Source organism: Podarcis muralis, chromosome 9, assembly GCF_964188315.1.
Source record: "Podarcis muralis chromosome 9, rPodMur119.hap1.1, whole genome shotgun sequence".
In the NCBI taxonomy this organism is placed as follows: Eukaryota; Metazoa; Chordata; class Lepidosauria; order Squamata; family Lacertidae; genus Podarcis; species Podarcis muralis.
In genome coordinates, this window is record NC_135663.1 from 52,221,085 (window position 1) to 52,249,028 (window position 27,944).

Sequence of the window (27,944 nt, forward strand, 5' to 3'; positions counted from 1 at the left end):
CCTGATTGTTCTGTCGTGAAAGGAGGTTTGCAGCACTGCGGAAGAAAAATTCTGTGCTAAATCTGCCTCCATCTTACAATCATTTGTAAGCAGTAAAATATACTGCTCTCAGCATATGTTTCCTCAAGCAAACCTCACTCATTCAGAATCTATCTATCATCTATCTATCTATCTATCTATCATCTATCTATCTATCTATCATCTATCTATCTATCATCTATCTATCATCTATCTATCTATCTATCTATCTATCTATCTATCTATCTATCTATCTATCTATCATCTATCTATCATTATCTATCTATCATCTATCATCTATCATCTATCATCTATCATCTATCTATCTATCTATCATCTATCTATCTATCTATCTATATCATCTATCTATCATCTATCATCTATCTATCTATCTATCTATCTATCTATCTATCTATCTATCTATATCATCTATCTATCATCTATCTATCTATCATCTATCTATCTATCTATCTATCTATCTATCTATCTATCTATCATCTATCTATCCTCTATCTGCCTGCTTCCAATGTATGCCCCAGGGCCATACAATACATCTGCCACAAGGAATCTGTCTCATGTGGTGGCAGCACCATAAAGAAAATTTAACATAAAGGGGTGCATTATGTTTTGAACCGTTGTTTCAAACTGCAAAACAATCAAACACACTCTTATTTTTATACATACTAGATTGGCCTGGTTTTTATTTATTTGTTTGTTTGTTTATGGATTGTTAACTTCAGATTTACTTGCATCCGCTTAGAGACTGGCAGGGATTAAAATCAGAAGTAATCCCAAACTTTTGAGCATGTAAATCCCATTATCTCCTGTAAAGACTCATTAAACTCCTTATTAAGCCTCTACTCTTTCTCCCACCAGCATACACCACAGTTCTATGCTTTCCAGAACACGCCAGCAACCAAGTAACAGGCAAAAGCCATTCAGAGATCAACCACAAGGAAACAATCCATTTAAGTCTGTTTAAATATGTCCCAATTCTTAGCTTTTTGGCATCAAATACGCACATTTCTGATCATAATCTTCTGCTGCCCTACAATATAATTCCAAGCTGCAACCATACATTTTAACAACTACTAAAAATAACAGGATCATCTGGGGATTAGGGGCTTGGTGCCATCAGTATGCTGATGACACCCAGCTCTCTCTCTCTCTCCCCCCCCCCCTCTCCTTTTCATCTGAGTCCATGGAAGCTGTTGGTACTAAGATCAATGGACTGGATATGGGTCAACAGACCTGAACCTAACCAGGACATTAGAGTTGCCACTGGTCAGGAAGAATGCAAATCAAAGAATAGAGTTGTTGTTTGTTTTGGATGGGATGGCATTATTGCTAAGGAATAAAAAATACCAGGTCTGCAGTTCTGGGGCACCCCTTGACCCAGTTTTGCTGCAAGATTTGTTGCACATGGTGACTGCACCCCAATAGTTTCAAAATATTGATGTTTCAGTGCAATGTCCTCCGTCAGCTATTTGAGCACTGGTCCAATGCCTTGAGGGACGCAGGTGGCGCTGTGGGTTAAAGCCTCAGCACCTAGGACTTGCCGATCGAAAGGTCGGCGGTTCGAATCCCTGCGGTGGGGTGCGCTCCTTTTGTTCGGTCCCAGCGCCTGCCAACCTAGCAGTTCGAAAGCACCTTCGGGTGCAAGTAGATAAATAGGGACCGCTTACTAGCGGGAAGGTAAACGGTGTTCCGTGTGCTGCGCTGGCTTGCCAGAGCAGCTTTGTCACGCTGGCCACGTGACCCGGACGTGTCTGCGGACAGCACTGGCTCCCGGCCTATAGAGTGAGATGAGCGCACAACCCTAGAGTCTGGCAAGACTGGCCCGTACGGGCAGGGGTACCTTTACCTTTACCTTTACCAATGCCTTGACCTGTAATATCTTGCCAGCACAGCATTTCTAACTAGTGTAACACCTATTTACTGGCGCATTTGGCTTGTACAGTCAGGCTGCCAAATAATGCAAGTGCCTTAAATTATCATTTTAGTGTGTAAAGCTTAGACCCTGCTTTTCAGAGAACCATTCTTGTGACATAATTGACAAAGAAATCAAGTCCTCTTCTGGTAGAGGAGAATTAAGCACCTTTATATTTATTATAGCAGAGGGGTCAGGAAACTTTTAGCCACTGCTAAAAGGTGCGGTTACAGGAATTGAGGCAGAGGGCCCTTTCGGTAGTTGTGCCCGTCCTGTGGAATGCCCTCCCAGCATATGTCAAACAGATGTGATTTTTAAAAGACATCTGAAGTCAGCCCTGTTCAGGGAAGTTTTTAGCATGTGGTGTTGTATTGTGCTTTTACTATTTTTGTTGGGAGCCACCCCAGAGTGGCTGGGGCAACCCAGTCAGATGGGTGGTAAATAATAATAATAAATACCCCCAGCCACTCTGGGCGGCTTCCAACAAAATATTAAAATACGGTAGTCTATCAAACATTAAAAGCTTCCCTAAACAGAGCTGCCTTCAGATGTCTTCTAAAACATCTTGTTTTTCTCTTCGACATCTAGTTCTCTTTGACATCTGATGGGAGGGCATTCCACAAGGCAGGTGCCACTACCGAGAAGGCCCACTGCTTATATTAATAACAACAAGAAGAACCCCCTATGGGTCAAATCTGACAAGATGGGCGGAGCCCCCCTGCCAGTCAATCAGCACAGCGCTTTGAAGTGGACTTCTGAAGATATGACAACTGGCTGACCATTGGATCTTCTGAAGCTCCATTCAAAGTGGTGCAGAAAACAGTACTTTGAGAAGGGCTTCTGAAAATGTATTAAAGAGCCCCCTCTCAAAGCACTATCTCACCATGCCCTTTGAAAGAGGCTTTGTTGGCACCACTGAAGAGCTGGTCAGCTGTGTCTGCAAATAATATTTCAACTAAGACCCACCCTCACCTATCCCCACCTGCCCTGTCAGGTGTAGTGCAGAAGGGTGTGGACTGGCTAAAGTGGCCGGGCGGACCTGATTAAAAAGGCACAATATGAATCTTTGCAATTAATTACATCACAAAACAGATAATTCAACCCATATCTCTAATTATCCCACTTGAGCGCTGCCTTCAAAACTGCGCAGAACAGTAGTGGTATGACTGTTTCAGGACTGTATAATGTGGGGGTGTTGTTGTTTTTAAAAAGTACAACCTTGTATTTTAAATGCAGTATTCTATTCTATTCTATTACTCCATTTTGTTTAAAGTAAACATGGGATAGCAGCAGGAAAGCAGAAAGATATGTATATATATCACCATGTAGTATGACAGGTTTTTTTTACCTGTTTTGATGGTTTCATTGTTTGACATCAGATTCACCAGACTACGAGTCTGAATGATTGGAAAGGCTAATATTTGAACAAAATGCTTCTAGAGGGCTGAGTGAGAAAGCTTTTCTAGATGGCTTTGTTTCATTGGCTTTAGAAGCTTTTGTACTGTTTGTTTGAAAAACTGGTCTCAAATGGCTTAGGATGGCAGTGGGTTTGAAAAACGATACTGTACAGGACTCCCTTGTTTACTTCTCAGCGGGGCAAAAGGGAACATGTAAGAAGACTGAAAACCCATAAAAGTGAAAAAGGAGTATTTCTTCAAATTTGAAGCACGGCAGCAGAGTGCAAGATTAAAGTGGGGAAATTGTGCTGCCCTTCTGCAAATAACAAAATGACATGGACGAAACAGATGACGGTAAGGGGCAAAGACGGAATTTGTTTCCAGCTCTCTTCTCTGCTCACACTCTTATACTTCCTTGACTTATCCGCTGAAGGAGATCCATATGCAGAAGTAAAGGTACCGTAAAGGTAAATGTAAAGGGACCCCTGACCATTAGGTCCAGGTCCGGACGACTCTGGGGTTGCGGCGCTCATCTCGCTTTGTTGGCCGAGGGAGCCGGGTCATGTGGCCAGCATGACTAAGCCACTTCTGGCGAACCAGAGCAGCGCACGGAAACACCGTTTACCTTCCCACCAGAGCGGTACCTATTTATCTACTTGCACTTTAAAGTGCTTTCGAACTGCTAGATTGGCAGGAGCAGGGACCAAGTGACAGGAGCTGCTCACACTCTTACACTTCCTTGACTTATCCACCAAAGGAGATCCATATGCAGAAGTAGCTTTCTGCAAATAACATTAGCTGGATTGGGAACCATCAGCCAAAATCAAATGAGCATTCAAGTACATAATGCCATCTATTCACACTATCTTCCTTTTGGTGGAATACACATTCACATACAAACCTAAAATGCACATCTCCGCTGCAGAGGTGTATTTGAATGCCTATCAGTGTTTGTTCCATTGAAAGCAGTATATTGTGGACCGAGAGAACTCTGTTTATGCTGCAAGGTTTTAAAATAGTGAGAGGCACAAGGGAGGAGAGTGCTGCTGGGCTCATATGCTGCCTGAGGGCTTCCCATGGCCATAACGTTGGCTGCTTTAAGACACCAGACTACATCAGTCTTTAGTCTGATCCAGCAGGGCTTTTCTTATGCACCAAGGTTTGTTTCTCCCCAGTGAGACCAGAAGCAGCAAAACAGGCATGACCCAGTCATGTCTGGTAAACCATCAACTACTGCTTACCATGATGCCTGAACGCTACCAGTCCCTACAAGTAGATACATCCCTGGTTGTCTCTTTAAATTGCTACTCCTAAACCAAGGAACATTAACAAAATATTGAAGAGTAAACTCCATGCCTCTTCACAGTCTGCCACTGGACCTATGTTCAGACTGGCACAGCAAACCTATGCTCTTCTAATCAGAGACAGCTACATGTCATAGCTGTCAACCATCCCTTATTTGGCGGGAGACTCCCTTATCCCAGCGCCGTGTCCCGCTGCTGTCCCTTATTGATGATGTCCCTTAAATTTCCTGGGTTTCAAAGGAAGCAGCTCCCCTCCCTCCCTCCCTGCCGGCCAGGGAGGAGGGAGGCTCCAACTGTGTTGCTTGGCTGCATTGCTCACCCAATAAGGAGGCTAAGAACGACTGGGGGGTGGAGCTTGTATGCCTTGTGCCGATCAAATCGTCTGCGTTGCCTGGGGACTCGCCTTTGCTCATCGCTTCCCAGAGGAAAGGTGACGGTGGTTTTCCTTGCTGCAAACCCTTTGCCGGGTTGCTGCGCTGTGGGAACCACCACTTGATGTAGGGGTCAGATGGGATTACCATGAGGAATTATAAAATATACATCAAGCCATCGTGTCCATGATGAAGACATTGTGTTGACTGGGTTTGATATATTGACGATAATTTCTGATTAAATCCCATAAGATTCTACATTCATGCCCTTTTTAGGGCCAGGAAACAGATCTCACATGAAGGTGATAGTGATTGTTGTCCTCCTGGCCTTCCTCCTTATCATATGTGTATTGCTTGTTTATTACCTCCGGGGTTGCCAGATGCACCCCTTTGTAGTTCTCAAGTTATTTACTACCCCTTTGTAGTTCTCAACATATTTACCCCAAAATATATGCATGCTAATTAGTGTTGTAGTGTTACTTTTTCCCCACGTGGGGTTTGATGAAATGCTCAGAGGAAATATGATTTGTTCTTACGAGCACTGTGTAAAAGATTCTTTTGCTAATAAAATGGCCTGGCGATTTACGCACTTTCTCCGAGAGCCTTGCTGGTCAAAGCCTCGTGTCTTGATTTTTAATCAGGGTCCAGTCCTTCCTTTACTTTGCGAACGCAACAACTTGAGGCTTCGGTTTGGCTGCTGGCTGGGCTTTCTGCCTTTGGCTCAGAGGGGGCTCAGAAGTTGAACATACCTGTGCCCGGAAAATCCCTTATTTGGGCTGCTGATCCCTTATTTTCGGGGCTGCTGGTCCCTTATTTTCAAATCTGTAAGTTGACAGCTATGCTACATGTGCATGTTTGTAAAGGACGTCTGTAGTGACAGAATCATAAGAGTTGGAAGGGATCCCCAGGATCATCTAGAAATGCAGGAATCTCAACTAAAGCATCCACGACAGATGGCCATCCAACCTCTGCTTAAAATGAAGGAGAGGTCACCATCTTCCGAGGGAGTCTGTTCCACTGTCAAACAGCTTTTATTGTCAGAAAGTTCTTCCTGATGCTGAGTTGGACTCTCCTTTCTTGTGACTGGAAACCATTGGCAAGAGTCCCACCCTCCTCTGTTGAGGCCTACTCTTTGCTCGGGGGTCAGCTGCTTCACTCCTAAGTGGGCATTCTTCCTGCACAACCTGGTCACTGTCATCACAGCTTACAACTCCCCACACGTTGGGGGCTAGAGGAGCAGTGATGGAACTGAGACAATGACTGCATCCCCTGCTGTCCCCATATGTACAGAACATGGAGCTAACATTAAGAATTAGCTTATTACAGCCTAAAAAAAATGTGATTATGTAATACACATATACTCCACCTTTCTTCCACAGCAGAACTCAAGGCAGTGATACCTAGGTAGTCTTCCATCTCAGAACTAACCAGACGCAGACCCTGCAAATCTTCAGCAAGGCATTCTGCACCTTCAGATCTAAGTCCTGAACTTACTGTTTAGTAGAGATATCAGGTGCCCACTTTTCATACTTTTCATATTTGTCTGAAGCTTCTCCAACAAAACCCCCAATCCCAACTACATAAAAAAGGATAAATTTGTCACCCATGTAGGCCTTGCGGGAATTATTTTGTGCCTTGGTATAATTGCTCCACTGAACTTAACTTTAAATCATGTTCAGGGGAAAGTACAAACCTCTCCATTCTTAAGGAAATCAGCCCTGAGTGCTCACTGGAAGGACAGATCGTGAAGCTGAGGCTCCAATATTTTGGCCACCTCATGAGAAGATAAGACTCCTTGGGAAAGACCCTGATGTTGGGAAAGATGGAGGGCACAAGGAGAAGGGGACGACAGAGGACAAGATGGTTGGACAGTGTTCTCGAAGCTACCAGCATGGGTTTGACCAAACTGCGGGAAGCAGTGGAAGACAGAAGTGCCTGGTGTGCTCTGGTCCATGGGGTCACGAAGAGTCGGACATGACTAAACGACTAAACAACAACAAACTTTGCATGCCTTGAGTCACTTTGAACTCAAAAGTATACCCTGCATTTAGTTCTGTTCTTTCTGCGTGTGCAGAGAGCCAAATGAAAGCGGAACTTGCTTTTAGTATAGGTTCCTTCATCCGGCGAAGTCTAAAACTTTCAAATTCCATAAACAAGCTAATGCAGCTTGCACAAATTATGCTGCCTATCCAACAGTTCAAAAACATGTTGAGCTCTTAATAAAAGTCATCATTGTGCACAAGAATATATATGGGACAGAATTATGCATTTTGGAAGTCTGGAAGATGTTTGTTATTCTTGTTCCTGTTTTAGCGTATTTTTTTCTTTTTTAAAAAATCACCTTTCATCTGTGTTTACAATGACACTACCATCTCTTTACAACTCTGCTATCAAATATTGCTTAAGGACATATGATCACTACATAACAGTTCACAACATTTTCATTACCGTCTCTAGACATAAACTGATATGAAACAACTGGGATCCATAATCTGTATGGTTGGATAATCGTCTTTACTGAACTGGAAAACAACACTTATTACACAATTATAGAAATGATTTTCTCCTGGAGGAGAATTTTTATTTATTTCTAACACAAAAGGAACTGAACATAGCAAATGAATGGAAATTTGTGTTTTCCTGCTAATGTAGTATGTGACTTAAACCTGATGCAGGAAATATAAAACCTCAAGCAGTTAAACAAGGGAGGCATCCTCCATGACAGGCTATTGTGCAACTACAGGTCATTTATTTCCGCACAAAGTGGTTTCCCAATGTGATAGGAAGTCTTTGGATGTTGTTTACAGCTGCACCCATTTCCGATTTCATTTTACTCAATCTTCAGATCTTCCACCACAGTTCCCTAGAAGGGTCAGGAAAGTTGTAAGATGATAGGAGAAGTAAGGCAGACTATCTGGCGTTGGCTCTCCGCATTTTACGAGTTCACAGTGCTTTGAGGATTAATAGACACCAGTAAACCTTGTAGTGAGATTCCTCTGCCCTTGTTAACAACAAATTAATTCCTTTGTTTAAACTTTATGGAAGTGTCCATCAATATGCTGAGTTCACTAGGATGCTGAGCATGCTTTTGCTCAGCATATTATTGCTCAAATAATAAAGAGAACAGGAAAGCTATTTTGTATTAAGAAGAGACAGATAAATGGGACAAGATACAAATAGGACTTTATTTTGTGAGTTGTTTTTTTATGAATAAAGTGACTAATAAACGCAAATAGTAACTATGAAACTATGTTTTTGAAACAGAGCAGACACAAAAAGTCTAATAGGTATCAAAATGCAGATCCCTGCATGAATGAAGCAGAAATGTATCCACAAAGACTTTATTGCCTCCGTTTTTATATCTGTAAATGAAGCCTAGTCAAAAGAATTCTTTAAAAGTTTGTAAACATAAGAAATGAGGCACACTAATCTAGCAAACACACCTCTCGATTTTTCAGATAAAATATAGTCCTGAGTAGCCTGGAGAGGAGGAAGCAAGGCTTTTTTTCAGCTGGAACCCGATGGAACTCAGTTCCGGCACCTCTCATATGGGAGCCATTTCTACTATTAGAGAACAACTGAGGTGATTGTGGTGAGTTCCGGCACCTCTATCTAGAAAAACAGCCCTGGGAGAAACCATACTGATGAATAGTCTTATAACCAATAGCCCATGAAGGAAGCCATTGTCAGTAACCAGTACCCATTTACACTAACATGGCACATAGAAATCATCACTATGTAGTAAACATAGGCTAACATGATAATAATAGCAAGCCTGGACGTGAGTAGATGTTTTCTGTCCATGTGCCTGTTTAACAGATGTTAACTAATGCATGCGTGCTGTCACTGTTAACAACACACCTTACATAGAGCATCTAGCTGCTATACACCTGCTACCAGCAAGGCAGGGTAGCACATATTTCACTTCAAAATACCCTCTCTCAGCATCTTTTAACACCAGGACCTCAAGCTTCAAACCAGGAACCTTTCAGTAGTGCTGGGCTAACATATCTGCATTTAAAACAGATCCCTGGAGAATCAATCAACCCTTTTTTGTTTGGGAGTTGCAATTTAATGGTTGTAAGTCCCCAGGTAATTAACAAGCCTCTCCTTCTCTCTACTTGAATTCAAGAGCCTCACATGGCTGAGCCATTAGCACTGGGGCGGCTTAAATCGCAGCCATTGTCTTCCAATTTCATGTGGTGCTTTCATGCTTAACAATTAAATAAAAGTTGAATGCTTTCCTTCTTCAAAGTGCAAGGAGACAGAAAGATGGAATTGGTTCAAAATAAAATGAACTCTCCCCCCCCACCTCCTCCAAGAGAGAGAGAGAGAGAGAGAGAGAGACCTGCACACACAACTTTATGAATACAGACAGCTACTGGGAAATAGAACAAATTCAGAAAGAACTGAAACAACAGAGATTTTTCTGCAATACTGAACAAGAAATATTTAAAATGCAACATTTTACTTAAGCTTACTTAAGCTTCCTCCCAACCAATTCAGTCTGAATTTTGTCTTCCCCTCTATTTCCCATGTTCAGGCAGTGAACACCATTGTTTCTGGAGCAAAAGTAGCATGATCCACCCTAATGTTTGCAGAAGTACGATTTTTTATGGGGGGGGGGGACCTACATAGAGAGAACCACAAAAACAGCCCAATCAGGACACAGTCTTCTTGGGTGGCCAGTGGAGGTTGATCAATATTTGAATTCTGAAACGCTGTGCTCTATATATACCACATTATTCCTGTTTACAACTCATTGAAGTCTACGTTTGTGTGCATATGAAAGCAGGGGATCTTGTGGTTTTGTTCATCTATTATTTTACTTTATATCTGTATCTGTATTTGAATTGTTTTTTCATCAAAGCAGTAACTGAAATATCAAAATTAAAAAGGAAAATTGATGAACGCTTGCTGGGTTTTGGGGTGTTTTTTTTTTTTTTGAATGAAATGCTTATATTTTTGCTACTCTTGCTAAGCAACATCTAAAGGTAGGAAGTGACCCAAATAATTTAGTGCAGAAAACTAGCAAACATTTAAGGTATTCATGGCTCAAGAATTTTGGAGAAAATGCCATTGACCAGAAAGAGAAAGGCGTATAGGTGCCCGGGGGGGGGGGGGGCTTTGAGATATGTATCAACAAAAGGAAACAGAAAAAAATTATATACACAGAAAGATCTAAGACACAACATTCGTAGCATATTTAGCCTTAATCCATTGCTCAAATGAAGAAGGGCAGAGAGGTGAAGGAAACTGTCTGAAAAGCTAATGAATGGAATAAATCACCCCTTTAGACAGATGGATACAAGGATCAAAACTATGAAATAGTCAAAAAGCTAGCTACTCTCAAGATTGAATGACCACCAGTTTTTCAGTTAATCTTGGCTTGATTTTCTCCTCATCCTCTACTCCCATGGTCGTATTCCCACTCACAGTATTAGATCCAGGAAAGGAAAAATGTAGGTCTGTATTAATGAAATTGTACATCTTGAAGTAGGTATAGACTAGTGATAGGACTGCAAGTTGCTGGTTGGAAATTTCAACATGGATTGCCAGTCTCTGGCCCTGTGAAATTTTCATTTCAATGCAAACTTCACATACAATGCACTTCAGCAGTTCTTGATGGAAGTTTGCAGAACAAGTAAGAGCAGAAACACACAGTTAAGATGATGAAATATCCAAGATTTCTTTGCAAACCATTTCAATATTATTCCAAAAGATTAACCCAAATGTTAAGATAAAAGGTAAAGGGACCCCTGACCATTAGGTCCAGTCGTGGCCGACTCTGGTGTTGCAGCGCTCATCTCGCTTTATTGGCCGAGGGAGCCAGCATACAGCTTCCGGGTCATGTGGCCAGCATGACAAAGCTGCTTCTGGCGAACCAGAGCAGTGCACAGAAATGCCATTTACCTTCCCGCTGGAGCGGTACCTATTTATCTACTTACACTTTGATGTGCTTTCAAACTGCTAGGTTGGCAGGAGCAGGGACCGAGCAACGGGAGCTCACCCCGTCGCGGGGATTCGAACCGCCTACCTTCTGATCGGCAAGTCCTAGGCTCTGTGGTTTAACCCACAGTGCCATCCGCATCCCATACAATGCTAAGATAGGTGGCACAATAACTGAATATTGCATTTCTTGTTTGTAAACTACTCACAAAATAAAGAGTGGGGAACCTGCAGCCCTCAGGCTATTTTCATGATGTTGGAAAGAAAAAATGGGGAAGGGGGACAACAGAGAGAGGGGGAAAGGGAGGGAGGGGGAGGAGATATGTCCCAACCACTCTTGGCTTTGTCTCTGTGCTAGATTCAAAATGGAGTTTGTCCCCATAACCTCTGGGTTATGCTTAGGGCCAAAGTTTATTCCACCAAGATATTAAGGGGACTCTTGTGAATGTCACTTACTTGAGTGGATTTCCCCAATAGTTCCTGTTGCTTTAACCGAGGAAGCAAACATGCTCAATCTTATCCAAGCCTCCCAAGAGGTAGAATTTTGATTTTATGTGATTTTTAAATTAATTCCAGAATTAGAGTGGAGGGATCCTCTAAGCTCCTCACCACTTTATTTTGTCTGGTGGCTGGGAATTTATTTGTCCACTGAGCTCACATTGGTGGAGCCAAGACAACTGAGTTAAAATTTAACTGAAACATGTCAAAAGTATACCCCAACAAATAAAGAGAATGCAGAGTAAAAGTTTCTCATGTCTTCAAAGATACGGCATTCTTTTGGTAAAAGTGACCCATCAGATCATCCCAGATGATAACTCAACACAGAACTAATCCTACAGAAACTAGGTCAAGAAGCCACACAAAGCTTAAACCTTCATCCCCACTTATACTGCTGATTTCCACATACAGTATAATATTGACAGTCTAACCAGTATCCAATTGGTTCTCCAAAATATCCCTTCTCTCAAATGATGATCTTTAGCTGACACTCCAGGTGCCTAGTACATGTATTGCTCATGTATCAAAATATTCATCTTCCTATGTTTATCAAAAGGTCCAATAAATATTTGCATAGTTCCTGTTACTTTGTTGCATCCCCTGTCCTACTCTCAGTCCAACCTGTTATATTTCCAGATACAATTCATTAAGTAGAAAAATCCCAAGTGTTTCCCCCTACCACTGAAGGCTAGTAGATCAGCAAAACTACACAGTACAAACTTCCTGGAATTACTAATTCATACAACTGAAGGATCACATGTTTGTGCACCACATTAAAAAAGAGGACTTCCTAACCCATGGAACATCAGGATACCTGGGAGAAAAGCCTAAGCCTTAATTTCTAATCTGCAGAAAGATTTTGTGCACAAAGCATTCAAACGGGATTCTCCATTGCATTCTGAAATGATGGCAATTCAGATTAGTGTGTAGATCACCTCTGAATCAACAATCCTATTCATGGACTTCCTGCACAAGTACAAATCAGAATTCAGAATCAGAAATGTTCCTCTCTTTTTCCCAATCAAGTCTTTCCCTTTCTATTTTTAAAATGTAGAATCAATTCATAGCTGCAAATGTCAAGAATGGTATTCACTTACCAGTTTTTGGATTAATGAAGAAGAATCCCTGTGGATTTCCACTGGTAATCTTGTAGGTCAGCTTGTCATTGGACCCTGAGTCTGCATCAAATGCCTCAATCTGAATGACCGACATATCCTTAGGTGAATTTTCCATGACTTCTGGGTAATAAACAGGCTGAGTCGTCTGCGGAGCATTGTCGTTGACATCCCCAACTTCTATATAGATTTCAACGAAGGAAGACAGAGGCACAACACCTCTGTCTGTTGCATAAACAGTAAGCCAGTAATAGGAAGTAGTCTCACGGTCAAGGAAATCAACAGTGGCTATTGTACCTGCATAAGAAAGGGAGGAAAAGAAACAGTGTTGAGCATCATATCTACATGATTGATTTTATTGAACATGGCAGCTTTTTTTTTTAAAAGTCTTTGCCACAAGTCACAAATGAAAAGCATAATGGTTTCCACAGCCTTGCTATTTTGTATAGACCAAAATGAAAAATTCTACTTTTATATATGGCACAAAACTCAATAAAAGGCAGTTAGTGATCACAAATGAATTGTAAGGGAAAATTCAGCCAATGACTGTAGACCATAAAGTATAGAAGCATGAGAGGTAAGAATCAGTATTAGGTACGAGGCCTGTTCAGATGTTACCTGTCACTCAATGCACTTGTCACCTTTTCCCTGAAGGAAAAGATGGGTGTACACAAACTTGAGTTCTGGTCCTTTCCCCCTTGTAGCATCCCAGTGATGAAAGCAACGGCTGTAAAGGCCCTAAACTACTTATTTTTTGTATCAGGCCCTGTCTACACCATGACATAAATGTGTTACATGAAGTAGTTGGGGCCAGTGGCGTAGCGTGGGTTGTCAGCACCCGGGGCAAGGCAAGTAATTTGTGCCCCCTAACCCGTGGATTTGCGCCCCCTAACCTGTGGATTTGCCCTAACCCCAGATGTTGCGCCCGGTGCGGCCGTCCCCCCCTGCACCCCCCACGCTACGCCACTGGTTGGGGCCTGCTGGTTTGTCATGGAGTGGCTTAAAAAATTAAACTAGCCTTTGGCAGGCCCATTTTTTTTAGAAACCTGGCAATATGGCATGATTTCATCACCGTTGTGGCTTAGGTAGGGAACCACAATGTGGACAGAACGATAACAGGACAGAGAGATCTGCAGCTGTGGAGCTCTCCAAACTATTTTGGATGGATGGAAGGTAGCTATCTGAAAGTACAGTATTTGTCAATTTAGGACATTAATGCCCACTTTTCAATTTGCATAAAATTCCCAAAGCATGTAACAAGGGGGGGGGGGGAATAGACCAGTACTGAATGCTTCACATCAGCCCTCCACTACACTAAGTTTCTCTTCTTTTCCAAACTTTGCCTTGTGTGGAATGGAAAAGGTAAACTGGTAGCAAAAACTGCTGAGGTCAGCAGAAGACCTATGTTTAAATGTGTAGAGTTTTCAGTGACAAAATGAACACCTGCACTACCTACACAGAAGCCTCCAATACCGCCAGTAATGCTGGGAGTTGTAGTCACTAAGATGGCTCCTCTGAGAGCTATTCTTTGACATCAGTTTCATACTACCATAAAGCTAGTTTGGAAATGCAGGGAAACCAATAGCAAGCAAGGCTAGAGACAGCTGGCATCAAGGTGAGCTCATTATGAGCCAAGGTAAACTCTGGAGCGGAATTTTATCTGCTTCAAAATTGGGGAGCCTTTTATAAATCAGCCATGTTCGATCCCAGTCCTGACCCACTCAAATTCAATTCCCCTGCCTCAATGTCTAGTTTAAACAATCCTTAAAGAACTGCTACTTAAGGAATTTCTGAACTACCACCAGATGTCACTGTAGAAGCTAAATTGTAAATGTAGCCAAGCTGAGACAATATGAAAGGCAAGCAAGTATCAAATTTATAAAGTAGAAATTCGTATCCTGCGCACATTGTCACCTTCTCCTTCAGACAAAAATGATGCTGTAGTGTTTCAGAGAAATCTGCTAATGCCAGTAAAGCACAGCAAAGCCACCTTAGTAAAATTTGAAACAAATTGCCTTTTTAGACTTCCAAACCTCTTATTAGCTGCACATTATTCAGCTGCAATTTTCTTTATGCACACATAACAATCACACGCCATTATTGCATCATTGATATAACATTATGCTGCCAGGTTTTATTTCTGCTTTTAATGCTAAGTGTAGAAAACCCACAATAATCACTTGTAAAAAGAACAAGAGTTTGCAGGAACCAAGAGAAGCCAGCAGGCTTGTCTTAAGGAATGTCAAAGAACTGCATTACAGCCGGGTCTTTCAGTAGACCAGACGGAAGATGAACGCTTCAGCTCTTCTGCTTCCATTTCTTTTGAGTTGCACAGCCTTTCAAGACAATCCACTCAAGCAATGCACAGCTGCAACTCATTTTCTGCAGGGGCTATAGGTGTCTTAGAACAGGGGTTGGCAACCTAAGGCCCATGGACCATAAGCGGCCCACAGGGGTAATTTAACCAGCCCACGAGCCACCCCCAAACCAAGCAGCCCACTCATCGAGTCCCCACGCGCTGCGCTAAACCAGCACAGCGCGGGGACTCACTTCTGCGATGCCAAAAATCGCGTCTGCGCATACACAGATGTCAAAAATCACATCAGCGCAAATGCAGATGCCGAAAATCACAGGAATGCGCGCTCATGCACGCATGCGCTCTGGCCCACAGAGGGATCTCCACTGGAGTGAACCACCCCAGGCGAGGTAAACCTTGCTGACCCATCTTAGAAGGTGGAGAAACTAACATTTTAGCACTGGGAAAATACATGCTGCTTCTAGATGGCTCATCAACTGAGAACCTGACTGCTGTGTGTGTTGTGCTTCTTACACAAGTGCCAGAGGTATCTACACACAACAGCGCCAATGACATTCCTAGGGATATGGTTTGCTCCCAACCAGAGCTACCTGTGCCAGAGGGATATTGCATGGGAACTTGACACATCTCAAGCAATGTCCCTTGTTAACTTTACACCCAACCACCCACATTATCCTATGCAGCAAGCAGGCAGCTGGGTATCATTCTAGGCAGAAATCACATAAGATAAGCCCTATCCTAATGTCTACAGTATTCTGATCCATACTGCAGCACAGTGGGACTATGCCTGGAAGAGCATAACCCATGTGGCCTGGTCAGGGTGTGTGTGAGTGTGAAAGGGAGCGGATCTTTAACTAATTCCCAGGAGACATGAAACTGAAAGGCGACTTTCTACACCTTGCCTTAAGACACATCCACTCTCAACACACAAAGAATGCAGCAATATGCTTCTTTGTAAGATTAGACTGTAATGCTATATGACTTCTTTGAGAGTAAGTCCTACTGAACTCGGCAGCGATTTACTTATGGGAATATTATTATTATTATTATTATTATTATTATTATTATTATTATTATTTTGAAAAAAAATACAATTATAAAGAAATAAAGTGATACAGAAAAAGAGAAGGAAATGTGAGAGGGAGAAAAAACAAAAATGTTTATAAGAAAAATATATACACAAAAATGCAATATATTCTCATATAAATTGATACAGTTTTATTTTCCTAATACTTATGTAGATGTTAATAGCCTGCTACATTCTGTATATTCTGTATAAACCCACTCCAAATGTTATCATATTTATCCAAACAAAGTCTGCATCTGTAAGCAGTCCATTCATAAATTGCAACTGTTGTCATACTGTCAATCCAATGATTAAAGGGTATCATATCTTTATTACCCCAATCCATCAGTATCAGTCTCTGGGCCACCATCTGGGAAGACTTGCATAGGGTTAATATTCCACATCTAGGATGACCCCACCCATGGTAACCCTTTTCTTATGGAAGCTCCCTTCCCTGTGCTCATGGTAAATGAGCTCTCTCTAAGGTACACCACAAACAAGAACTCTCATATTACATGTCAAAGCTTAGCCCATATTGCTTAAGAGGTGTGAGGGGGAAAGAACCACATATTCTGCTTAAGGTGAATGAGAATGACAATGCATGCATCATGAGCAAGGAATAACCAAACACAGTGGTACCTCGGTTTAAGAACAGTCCGGTTTAAGAACGATTCAGTTTACAAACTCCGCAAAACCGGAAATAGTGTCCCGGTTTGAGAACTTTACCTCGGTCTAAGAAAGGAATCAAAACAATGGAAGGGCACTGGCGGTGGGAGGCGTCATTAGGGAAAGCGTGCCTTGGTTTAAGAATGGTTTTGGTTTAAGAACGGACTTCTGGAACAGATTAAGTTCATAAACCGAGGTACCACTGTAAAGCAATCATTACAAGAGCCTTCCTTGGCACAATTATAATATCCCGCCTGCGTCACATTCTGAGCTGGCTCTCTCAAAAGTAGCAGGTTAGTGTTAAAATGGCTTTGTTTTCCCAAGTCTTTCAAGTGGGCAGACACTGAGTGTTAATTAAACCATCCCAGTTACATTTTACAGAGCCATTAATACAGTTAAAGGAGTGATGCTGGAATGGAATGTGTGTGTTTTAAAAAAAACAAAAACCAAAACAAAACAAAAGCAAAACCCACTTCATTAAAAAGTAGAGATGGTCCTCCCGCTGCCTTTTATGCTTGGCAAGATCAGTAAGACTTGCACAAATGTGGCTGAGTCTTTATTTGGGTCACCGCTCCAGATTACTAGAAAGCCTCGATGGAAGAACACCCCCCCACACACACAGTATACTGCAAAATCAAAATGGGTTCAGAGTTCTTGGAGGAATAACTACATGACACTCTGGTGTAGAATTTTAAGTATTCCAACTGACTGCTTCATTGGACTTAATTTCAACCAAATTTCTGAACTGCATTTGACATGTCATGAAAAGAAACATTGTATTTTCTTGTCAGCAATGGGCCTGTAACTTTTTAAAAAAAAAAAATGACTATACAGTGGTACCTCAGGTTACATACGCTTCAGGTTACATACGCTTCAGGTTACAGACTCCGTTAACCCATAAATAGTGCTTCAGGTTAAGAACTTTGCTTCAGGATGAGAACAGAAATCGGGCTACGGTGGCGCAGCAGCAGCGGGAGGCCCCATTAGCTAAAGTGGTGCTTCGGGTTAAAAACAGTTTCAGGTTAAGAACGGACCTCCGGAATGAATTAAGTACTTAAGCTGAGGTACCACTGTAGTACAAATCTATTGAATTTGTGGGCCAAACCAACATAATTACCAATAGGTATCAAAATAGTAGTATCTTCTTTATTTAAAAAAGGGGGGGGCTAGTCTTAGAGCAAGCAGATGTGTGGCAGCCACTTTAAACTCAAGAAACCAGGAAATTGTCCTTAATTTCAACCACATGGAGCCTTCAATTTTCATCAGGTCAGCCAAAACCTCTCCTTAATGAGTGTGGGGTTAAAACTGAGAAGGATATGGACAACACTCAAAAGACAGGGACGTGGTCCACATGAAGTCCTCTAGACTTCTGTGTCTGGTCCTTTGGACTCTTCCCAGGCCACATCCACTCCTCAACACTCGCCCTCTTTTCCCAAGCCACATCATTTCCCAGATCTACTTCATATCCTCCTGAAGTGTTTCTGCATGGCCAGAATGTGTCCCTGCTTGCCAAGATGGAGGACAGAAACGGGTGTGAGAGGTGATGTAGAAACTAGCATACTGCCTCATTGGATCCACCTTTGTTACTATGTTGTAAACCACTGTGTGGCCAATTGACAACAAGTGGTATGTAAGTTTCATTCATTCATTCATTTATTCATTCATTCATTCATAAATAAAATGGGCCTGGAAAGCTCAGGGCAAGAAGCAGCCTATGAGGGGCAGAAATGCAGCAAAAGGCACAGGTGGAAATAACTTTAATTTGGTACATTTGTTGAGGGGCATGACAATTCCCACAGGGCCTAATAAACCACAGAGAGATTAAGCTGGAAGAGGTGTCACCATGCAAAAGCGAGACAGGATATGGGATCATTTAAGTGTTTCATGTTAGGTCACAAATTGTCCACGGTTAGCCACAAATTTTAGAACTTTTTAATAAATATCTAATCATTGGAAAGCTTCTGATTCCCAAACTAAATATAGCAATGTTCTGTTTGAAAGCCACGTGTTTCTTGACATCATCACCCTCAATGTAAAGGTTCTCTCTCTCTAACCTCTCTTTATCTCACCTACATACCAACTCATGCATTCATTCTCATCTAGGGTCTTTTTTAAGTGAGCAAAAAAAGAGGCCAACTTCCTTGAACCTCTTCTCTTAAGTCTCTATTCTTATGATTGTGCTCTTTGCACTTGTTCCAGCTTGACTGCGCTGGTTCCATTAATGATTACCACCAAGGAGCAGGAGCTGACTAAGTTCAGCCAAGCAAAGGGAATCATCCACCCATTCTGAAGCAAAGCATAATATGTTAAACAAATATTTCTTTTATGCACAATATTGTTTATGAATCTGATTAATAGTGCGACAAGTTACTTTTAGAATGAAGCTGAGGAACACTGAGCAAAAGCATTTATACTTCCCTATAGTAGCTGCACCCCTCGATTATTAAAACACAGTCACAAAAGTACAAATGTTAGAACCTATAAAAACTTGGTTTGGATCTTTTTTTTAAACAAAGCTTCATTTCAGAATATGAACACAAATTTAAAAGCTCTCCATTTGTAATTTATGCAAAGCTAAACAAATTCTCTGAGCTTGAATTTTCTATAAAGCTTTGAAACTTTTAATATAGCAAACAATGATTTTGGCAACATGCTCGTTCACTTCCTCCACTTGCTCTTGTGTTCCTTCATTTTTAATTTGTAGTTTAGCACGTTCCTTCATTTTTAATTTGTAGTTTAGCACTAATCAGAGCTTACCATTTCGGACAGCACAAGACACTATGGTTAGGGTTAAACTGAAAACCAAAAGGCAAACAATAAGAAACAGGAGAGATGGTGTGGGATATAAAAACCCACCCTAGTTTCCAATCCTCAGTCTCTAAATCATTATTTGGAGTCTTGCATGCCTTTTGATAAAAAGCAAAATCAAATAAATTAAATGAAAATGCATAAAGATGCTCAATTTAAGTGCACATGCATTTTAAAAGATTGGTATCAGTTTTCTGAAGTTATGCAAAGCATTAAAGCACACTCCCAAAACTAAAGTCAATGGAGTGGTCAAGTTTCCCACTAGTAAGAAGTAATGAGTAAGAAGCAAGGACTATTCATGTGACCCTGCCTGACCAGTGAGAGGAGTGGGTTATCCCAGACATAAAGGCTGTCCTCCAGGAATCTTTGGGGAATGAGTATTCCTCACCGCCACCCAAAATACGCACACAAAACTGATGGATGAGGCAACTTATAAACTAGACTTCCCTAATGAAAGCCTAGCTAAATTCAGAGAGCTAATTCAAATTATTGTCATTATCATTACTATACTGATGATTTTTTTAAAAAAATAATCCCAGGATTTAAAGACATCAATAGGCCTCTTGGTGGCCTATCACAAGCCTCCATTTCCTGTCACCAATACAGCTCCAAGCCAAGGGCAGAGGCAGATGAACTGACCTCTGCACCTGATAAGATTGGACTGCTAGTCAGGTGCAGGAGCAGAGCAAGCTGCCTCACCAAATCCTGGCTGGATGGCAACGGCGCAGCTCTGATATGGAAAGGGATAACAACAGTGTGATGACTTACCCCTGACATGAAAATCGTTTCGTGTGCATTTTGTGCTGTATCCACAAAATCAGGGAGAGGACCCAGACCCATGAGGCAGTGGCATTTCTTGACAACCACAAATGTTTTTGTTTCCTGGGGAGATCTGATCTATTTTAAAAGTTCATTTGTAGTCAATTAATTTAGGAACGTGGGGGACGCGGGTGGCGCTGTGGGTTAAAGCCTCAGCGCCTAGGACTTGCCGATCGAAAGGTCGGCGGTTCGAATCCCCGCGGCGGGGTGCGCTCCCGTTGCTCGGTCCCAGCGCCTGCCAACCTAGCAGTTCGAAAGCACCCCCAGGTGCAAGTAGATAAATAGGGACCGCTTACTAGCGGGAAGGTAAACGGCGTTCCGTGTGCTGCGCTGGCTCGCCAGATGCAGCTTGTCACGCTGGCCACGTGACCCGGAAGTGTCTGCAGACAGCGCTGGCCCCCGGCCTATAGAATGAGATGGGCGCATAACCCTAGAGTCTGTCAAGACTGGCCCGTATGGGCAGGGGTACCTTTACCTTTACCTTTAATTTAGGAATGTTGTAAAGCAACTATAGGTAAATATATTTATATAAGCTGCAGAAAAAAACACTACCTGGCACATAACAGAGTCTAGAGAAGATTTATGGCTTCCTATCCCCAGCAAGTGGAGAAGAATATTTAAATCATCACCACCATAGCAGGCACGGGGAATTTCTGGCCCATGGACCACATTAGCACTGGCAGCAGTCCTAATGTGATCCATTACACTTTTCTCGCCAAATGACACCCACGTGTCCCAAACCTGTCAAAGTGGCCTATGGACCACAGAGATCACCATTTGCCATCAGACTGTATTGAGAAAAGAGCAAACCTGGACCTAGGTATGGATCATACAAAACCTCCATCCAAATACCTGTGAAATGTTTGCTATGCTTGGCAGAATAAAAACACACACATTCCAGTCACTTCTTGAGTCAAGCCACCAGGCACAATGATAGTAGCATCCCTCTTGACATAGTTACAATACTTAACATTGAATATGCAAAATAATTTAGAAAGCAGTACAAGCATCAATTACAGTCAAACAATTCACTGGTGATTAACAGATGCAGAAAATGCCCAGCGAGCGAATAAAGTACTGGCTCAAATTCTCCCTTTATACACACTTGCAACTGTGAGTCAGAACGTAACTTGCATGTTTTATGAATGGCACTGAAGGCAACAGAAGTAGGCATTTAATAAATGCAGCACTGTAGCAGAAAAAGATTAATTAGTTCATACTGCAACAGCTTAGAGATGACAAATCATGCCTGCTTTGAAAAGACAACAAATCAGTACTGACCCCGCTCCCCTCAAATTGAATTGCCTCGGTGCAAAGAGGCTAGTTTCTTCTCCTAACCGAAATCAAGTATGTACAATCCAAAACAGGTTTATTATTTTGCTACAGACTGACACAACTTTCCATATGCCAATTCTATCCCATTAGCAAACAGTAATGCCCCCAATTCCCAGAGATAATCCTCCTTAAGTGTGCTTATCCATCAGAACTCTCATTAATAATATTAATGACTCTGTAATGGAAATCAAAACCTGCAATTATTATTTTTTCCCCAGCAACTGCGTGGAAATGCAGTTTAAGCAGACCATATCCTGGGAGTGACATCTGAAACAAAGTAGAAAAAAATTCTCCTCCGGAACATGATGCTCAAAAAATTGATTACAATTCCTAATTAATCTGAATTCTAATAAGCTAGGCGTTTCTTTTAAAAACATACACACATTTCTGCCACTTTTTGCATTGTTCCTGCAATGTGATATACACAATATTATGCCAAAATTAAAGTAAATTATACTTTGCATGAGTATATAAAGTAAATAAAGTATAATAAAGTAAATTATACTTTGCATTCAGTGTGAGATTTTAACTAATGAATTACTGTATGGAGACCAGTAGTTGCAACCTCTAAAGCATTTAGCATAAGACAACTAGTATGGACCAAAACACCTGCCCAGCCAGTATTCCCTGCCCTGTGCTCATGTGTGGCCCCAGCCCAGAGATTTATCATTAACAGGCTGCACACTTGTGGCCCCAAGCATCAAGAGTGCTGACCAGAGTGCAGCAAAGATTGGTTTTGCTAAGCACACACCCCACCCACACAATGATATGATAAAAGGCTGCCATGAGCAGGCCTTGTTATCTACCATCTGTGGAACCACAGAAAAGGAACTACCAAGCTATACTGTTAGATTGGGTGGGGAATTTATGAGCCAGTTGACTCATAAATGTCAATTTTTCCATCAAGGCAAGTTGGTTTTTTTTTGAGAGTTGAGAATGTCAGTTTATCTTAACATTTTCACTAGGCAAAAGCCGTGAAACAGAGTTCCTGATTTTATTTACTGTAAAACATTTTAGATTCCTCATCAGGAACACTGGTTCAGAGCTAATGGGTGACACTGCCGAAATAATATATATATATATATTTCCCAAACCATTGCTTCTTAGCCTTTTGGCAGTCATGGACCCCTTTAGAGAATCTGATGAAAACTCCCCTCTCTCCAGATTTTTTCCCACAAAGAAATTTGTGAAAAGTAATAGGAGAAATAATGAAGGAAATTCATAGCTCTACAGTACAGTGGTACCTCTGGTTAAGTACTTAATTCGTTCCGGAGGTCTGTTCTTAACCTGAAACTGTTCTTAACCTGAAGCACCACTTTAGCTAATGGGGCCTCCTACTGCCGCCGCACCGCCGGAGCACGATTTCTGTTTTTATCCTGAAGCAAAGTTCTTAACCTGAAGCACTATTTCTGTGTTAGCAGAGTCTGTAACCTGAAGTGTATGTAACCTGAAGCATATGTAACCTGAGGTACCACTGTATATCTATTGTGCCTAGTTCAGAGACACTCCCCCCCCCATGGGGTCAATGGATCACAGATTAAGAATCTCGACTACAAACCATGATTTGACAGATCAGCAACATTCAATGGGCTTTTGCACTCTCTGCTCTTCCTCTATCCACCCTGCATCATGCCATTTCCACTTTTCTCCAAGCAAACTTGCAGTGACATCGTCATCAGGCATTTCATGCCTAGCAACAAACTCCAAACCATGACATGCAAAAATAAAACCCAAACGCCAAAACATGTGAAAGTGAAAAGGGAGGGGGAGGGGAACATGTTCCGTGTTGCACTTTTCCAATCTTCCAAACCATTATTTGAAGGATCAGAACATCCGTCATCTGAAGCAATCTGCTGCATTCACATTTTTTGTGTGCATGCACATTTACACAAGTTGTAGAAACTTTTCTTTTGAATCGAACATCTTAATTTCATTAGATGGCTTCTGCCTTCAGGATTTAAGAAGCAATTAATATTTTAAGAATAGAGATAAACTGAAGGATTGCCTCAGGCTGCTAAGAGTTTCTAGCTGCAGAATATAAATTGAAACTGCAAAATATACAACAGTTGAGCCTCAGAAGCAAAATAAATATGTAGCACCCAAAATAAAAGTACTTAATTATTCTTTTTCGGAAGAGAAGTGTTAGTGTGGTATAGTGCTTACAAGAATGACCCAACAGTGCTGGCTGAAATCTCTTAGAATCATAAAACTGTAGAGTTGGAAGGGACCCTGAGGATAATCTAGTCCAATGTCCTGAAATGCAGGAATATGCAGCTGCCCCAAACGGGGATCAAACCTGCAACCTTGGTGTTATCAGCACCACGCTCTAACCAACTGAGCTATCCAGCCAGCAAACGGCCTTATACAATCTATACCCTTGTAGCCTCTACCTACCAGTCTATAATATGGAGATAATAATGGTGAACTATCATAAAGATGTTGCCAAATGTTACTGACATGTCTGTAAACTGTTTGGAGCACTTAGAAAAAGCCTACGCAAATATAAATTATTTTTATGGTGCTCACTCAACACCTTCGCTTAAATAAGTGGCACTAGAAGAATAACACTATTCAATATCGCTAAATGAGGTGGAGCAGTGAAGGGATGGGGCCAGGGAGAGAGATGGTGCCACTCTATTGCCCTAAAGAGTCCACCAGCTTCCCCTTCCTCAGCTTCCAATTAAGTTCAATGGAATTTATCAAGCAATTGACAGTGCAATCCTACATGTGTCTCCCTCGGAAGTAAGCCTCAAATGCCGAGCTCAAGGTGAATCACAGTCCTTAATTACTGAATCCTATGCAAATTTACCTGGGAGTAAGCCCCACTGAGGGATGCAGGTGGCGTTGCGGTGTAAACCACTGAGCCTCTTGGGCTTTCCGATCGGAAGGTCGGCGGTTCGAATCCCTGCAACGGGGTGAGCTCCCATTGCTCGGTCCCTGCTCCTGCCAACCTAGCAGTTCGAAAGCACGTCAAAGTGCAAGTAGATAAATAGGTACCGCTCCGGCGGGAAGGTAAACGGCGTTTCCGTGCGCTGCTCTGGTTTAACCAGAAGTGGCTTAGTCATGCTGGCCACATGACCTGGAAAAACTGTCTGCGGACAAATGTTGGCTCCCTCAGCCAGTAAAGCGAAATGAGCGCCGCAACCCCAGAGTCATTTGTGACTGGACTTAACTGTCAGGGGTCCTTTACCTTTACCTTTTTAAGCTCCACTGAACACAATAGGATTTACTTCTGAGAAAATATAGATGCAATTGGCTTGCAAGTGATCCACTGTGGTGTAATAGATAAACCATCTAACTTGGAGCAGGAAGATCTGAGTTCAAATCTTGACTCAGCCATTCAGCTCACTGGCTGATCTTGGGCCAGTCACGTCTTCCCAGCCTAACAAGACTATTGCGAAGAAAATGAGGGTAACCCATGCCTCATATATACCAAACTATGTTCAGTGGAGGACAGCAGGATACAAAAGCTGAAAGCTAACCAGTAGGTGCAGGATGGCATCCATGATGTTCGTGTTCCTTTAATATTCATATTAAAATTGTCTCTTTTTTATCCATAGAGCAAATGAACACACAACCAATCGCCATCATAAATAACAATAAAAAGTAACCCGTAGTGCATGATCAAATTCTCTTCCAGAGAGAAATGAAGACAGATGGACCTGTTTATTTGCAACAGGCATGGCGCTCAAGATAAATCTTGTATCACTATTCCTCCAAGTTCCATTATGTTCTGCATTTGTTATCCTCCAATAACAACTGTGTATGCTCCAAAAGAAAACAAATAAAAGCTAGGTAATGACAAGCCACACACTCAGAAAGATGACTGCTATAATAAGCTTTGCCTCCTACAAAACCCAATGAGCAATCTTGGTAAGGAATATATACAAATGCCTGTCTTGCTCAAACCACCCATCCACAGTGCTATTTTGCACCCACCAAAGAAAACCCCTTCCCAGAAGTTTCCAAAACTCCAGGAAATAGTGTCATTCTGTTTGTTAAGGTACCAGGAGACTCAAGTTTCTGGCAGAAGTAGGATGAACCAGGTAGCTGACTCCCTGTGCCACCTGGGTAGCTCTCAGCATGAGGCAGTCATTTGGTCTGATGTCTGCTGCTTCTGGGGAGCCTTCTGATGGTCACACGCAATAAAAGTGGGCTAAGCGATGAATGTAAATTTTATCTTTGCACAGGAGTCCAGTTTCTACACACACACACACCCTCTATCCTCCATCCAGTAAGCAAGGGGCATTATCAGAGTTCAAGGACGCATTCTGGATAGGTAAGAACACTCAAGGAGCAGCACCAGTGGGTGGTGTGGCCTAGAAAGACATAGCCTCCAACGCAGTGGCATAGCGTGGGGGGTGCAGGGGGGGCAGGCCGCACCGGGCGCAACATCTGGGGTTAGGGCAAATCCACGGGTTAGGGGGCGCAAATCCACAAGTTAGGGGGCGCAAATCCACGGGTTAGGGGGCGCAAATTACTTGCCTTGCCCCGGGTGCTGACAACCCACGCTACGCCGCTGCTCCAACGTTTCCCCAATAGAAAATAGGGACATCTTATTCCATCATCAGGATCATCATCATCATCATCATATGTATACCCTGCCCATCTGACTGGGTTGCCCCAGCCACTCTGGGCAGCTTCCAACATACATAAAAACACAATAAAACATTTTTTAAAAAATCTTCCCTATACAAGGCTGCCTTCAAATGTCTTCTGGAGGTTGTATAGTTACTTATCTCCTTGGTCCGGGGGTCGCATAACCCCACACACCCCAATATTACTTTGATGAAAACAGGGATGTCCTGAAGAAAAGCAGGACATTCCAAGACGAAATCAGAAGCCAGGATGGCTTCTGTAAATCCAGGACAGTTCTTAGAAAACAGAAACACTTGGGTCTGGAAAGAGCCCCAGTTCAGAGGGCCAAATACCAACACCCAGAGGGCCTCATTCTGCCCATGGGCTTGAGATTCCCCACATCTGCCCTATGTAACTGCTGTCCTGAGCTTGCTTCCTCTATCTGAGCAACTCACCCTTAAGAAAAGAACATGAAAAGACATGTCTTACTTTGTATTGCCTCATCCCATGCTTGTTTACCAACACTGGAACAAGCTGCCTTAAACCACACCATCCGTGTCTGCTAAATGAACTGACCCCACTTGGAAAGCCAGGGTGGTATAGTGGTTAGAGTGTCAGATTAAGACCATGGAGACCTGGGTTCAATTCTTACTCCGACCCAAACTGGGTGGGTGTCACTGGGCCAGCCACTATCTTTCAGCCGAACCTGCCCCACAGGTTTGTTGTAGGGATAAAATGCGGGAAAGGGCAAGAGAACCACTGCACTCCTTGGGGGAAAAGGCAGAATATAAAAGTACTTAAACAAAAATAAAACCATTTTCTTTTGTTCCAATCAAGAGGCATGCCCAGATCAATTCTATTTATGCAGAAACACAAAGGATGGGTTTCTGTGATGGATGATAACGCGTACTCTAAAAGCAGATCTTTTTGCCCTTCAGACTGCCTCCAGGTTTAACCCAGTACAAAGAAAAAAAGAAATCAGACTTGGAAAATTGTATGTAGTCTAAATTCCTCATAAGATCTCTCTGCATAGCTGTTGGTCCAGTTTATGCATAGCTATGTCAGCAGTAAATTACAGAAAAGGGAGCAACTCCCAAGCCACAGCTAGTTACAGCAACAGTTAAGCAAGTGTGCTGCTTTTTGTAGGCAAAGCTTTCAAGCCATTCAACCTGTAGAATTCCCAAGGGCAAAAATTGCTCCTTTCTCTCTCCTGAAGCAGCCAGACTTCTCATACCTCTAAGTCCCGGCTAGCAAAAGCACAAGCGAGCCCTTTGTCTGCAGTTTTGCTAACAGCATCCAATCAAGATATCAACAAAACTGAGTATTACTTGGCCGCCCATGAAAAAGCCAAACAAACAGCACCACATGGTTTTAGTGGTTGTTTCAAGTAGGCAAAACCAGTTGCCCCTAAGCATTTAAGCTACAAAGTACATCCTGTCATAGAGACAAGGAACTATTCAGCACTTAAAATGTCAGTTGGAAAAAATCAAACATTTCTCCTGTAAAACCCCTTGAAGCAATCCTTCTGCTGGAGGAGGGGTGAAGTGAGTCTTTTTTTAAAAATAATAATAATAAAAATAAATCTAAACTGAAATGTCAGTTCGTACACCGTATAAATACAACTACAAACCAAATACTGCATTGCAGGGGAAAAAAATAAGACCTGTTGTGAACAACGTGATTTTATTTACCCAAGGGGTGTTTTATTTTCTTGCTTTTGTGAAATATTTCGCCTCTCCCCACTTACTTTGGAGACACATCTCAGGGCAGGAG

At 42.1% G+C, this 27,944-nt stretch overlaps 1 protein-coding gene across 9 annotated transcripts in view; it reads right to left on the reverse strand.

Moving 5' to 3' along the window:
- Positions 1–27,944, reverse strand: part of FAT1 (FAT atypical cadherin 1) — a 120,165-nt gene that overhangs the window by 63,754 nt on the left and 28,467 nt on the right. For all 9 annotated transcript variants that reach the window (XR_013394261.1, XM_028743898.2, XM_028743902.2 and 6 more), the window contains one exon: positions 12,565–12,879. Coding sequence is in view for 8 of the 9 variants with exons in the window: in XM_028743898.2 (XP_028599731.2) it covers positions 12,565–12,879 (315 nt within the window). In the remaining variant the exon portion in view is untranslated. The remainder of the gene's footprint in view (positions 1–12,564; positions 12,880–27,944) is intronic.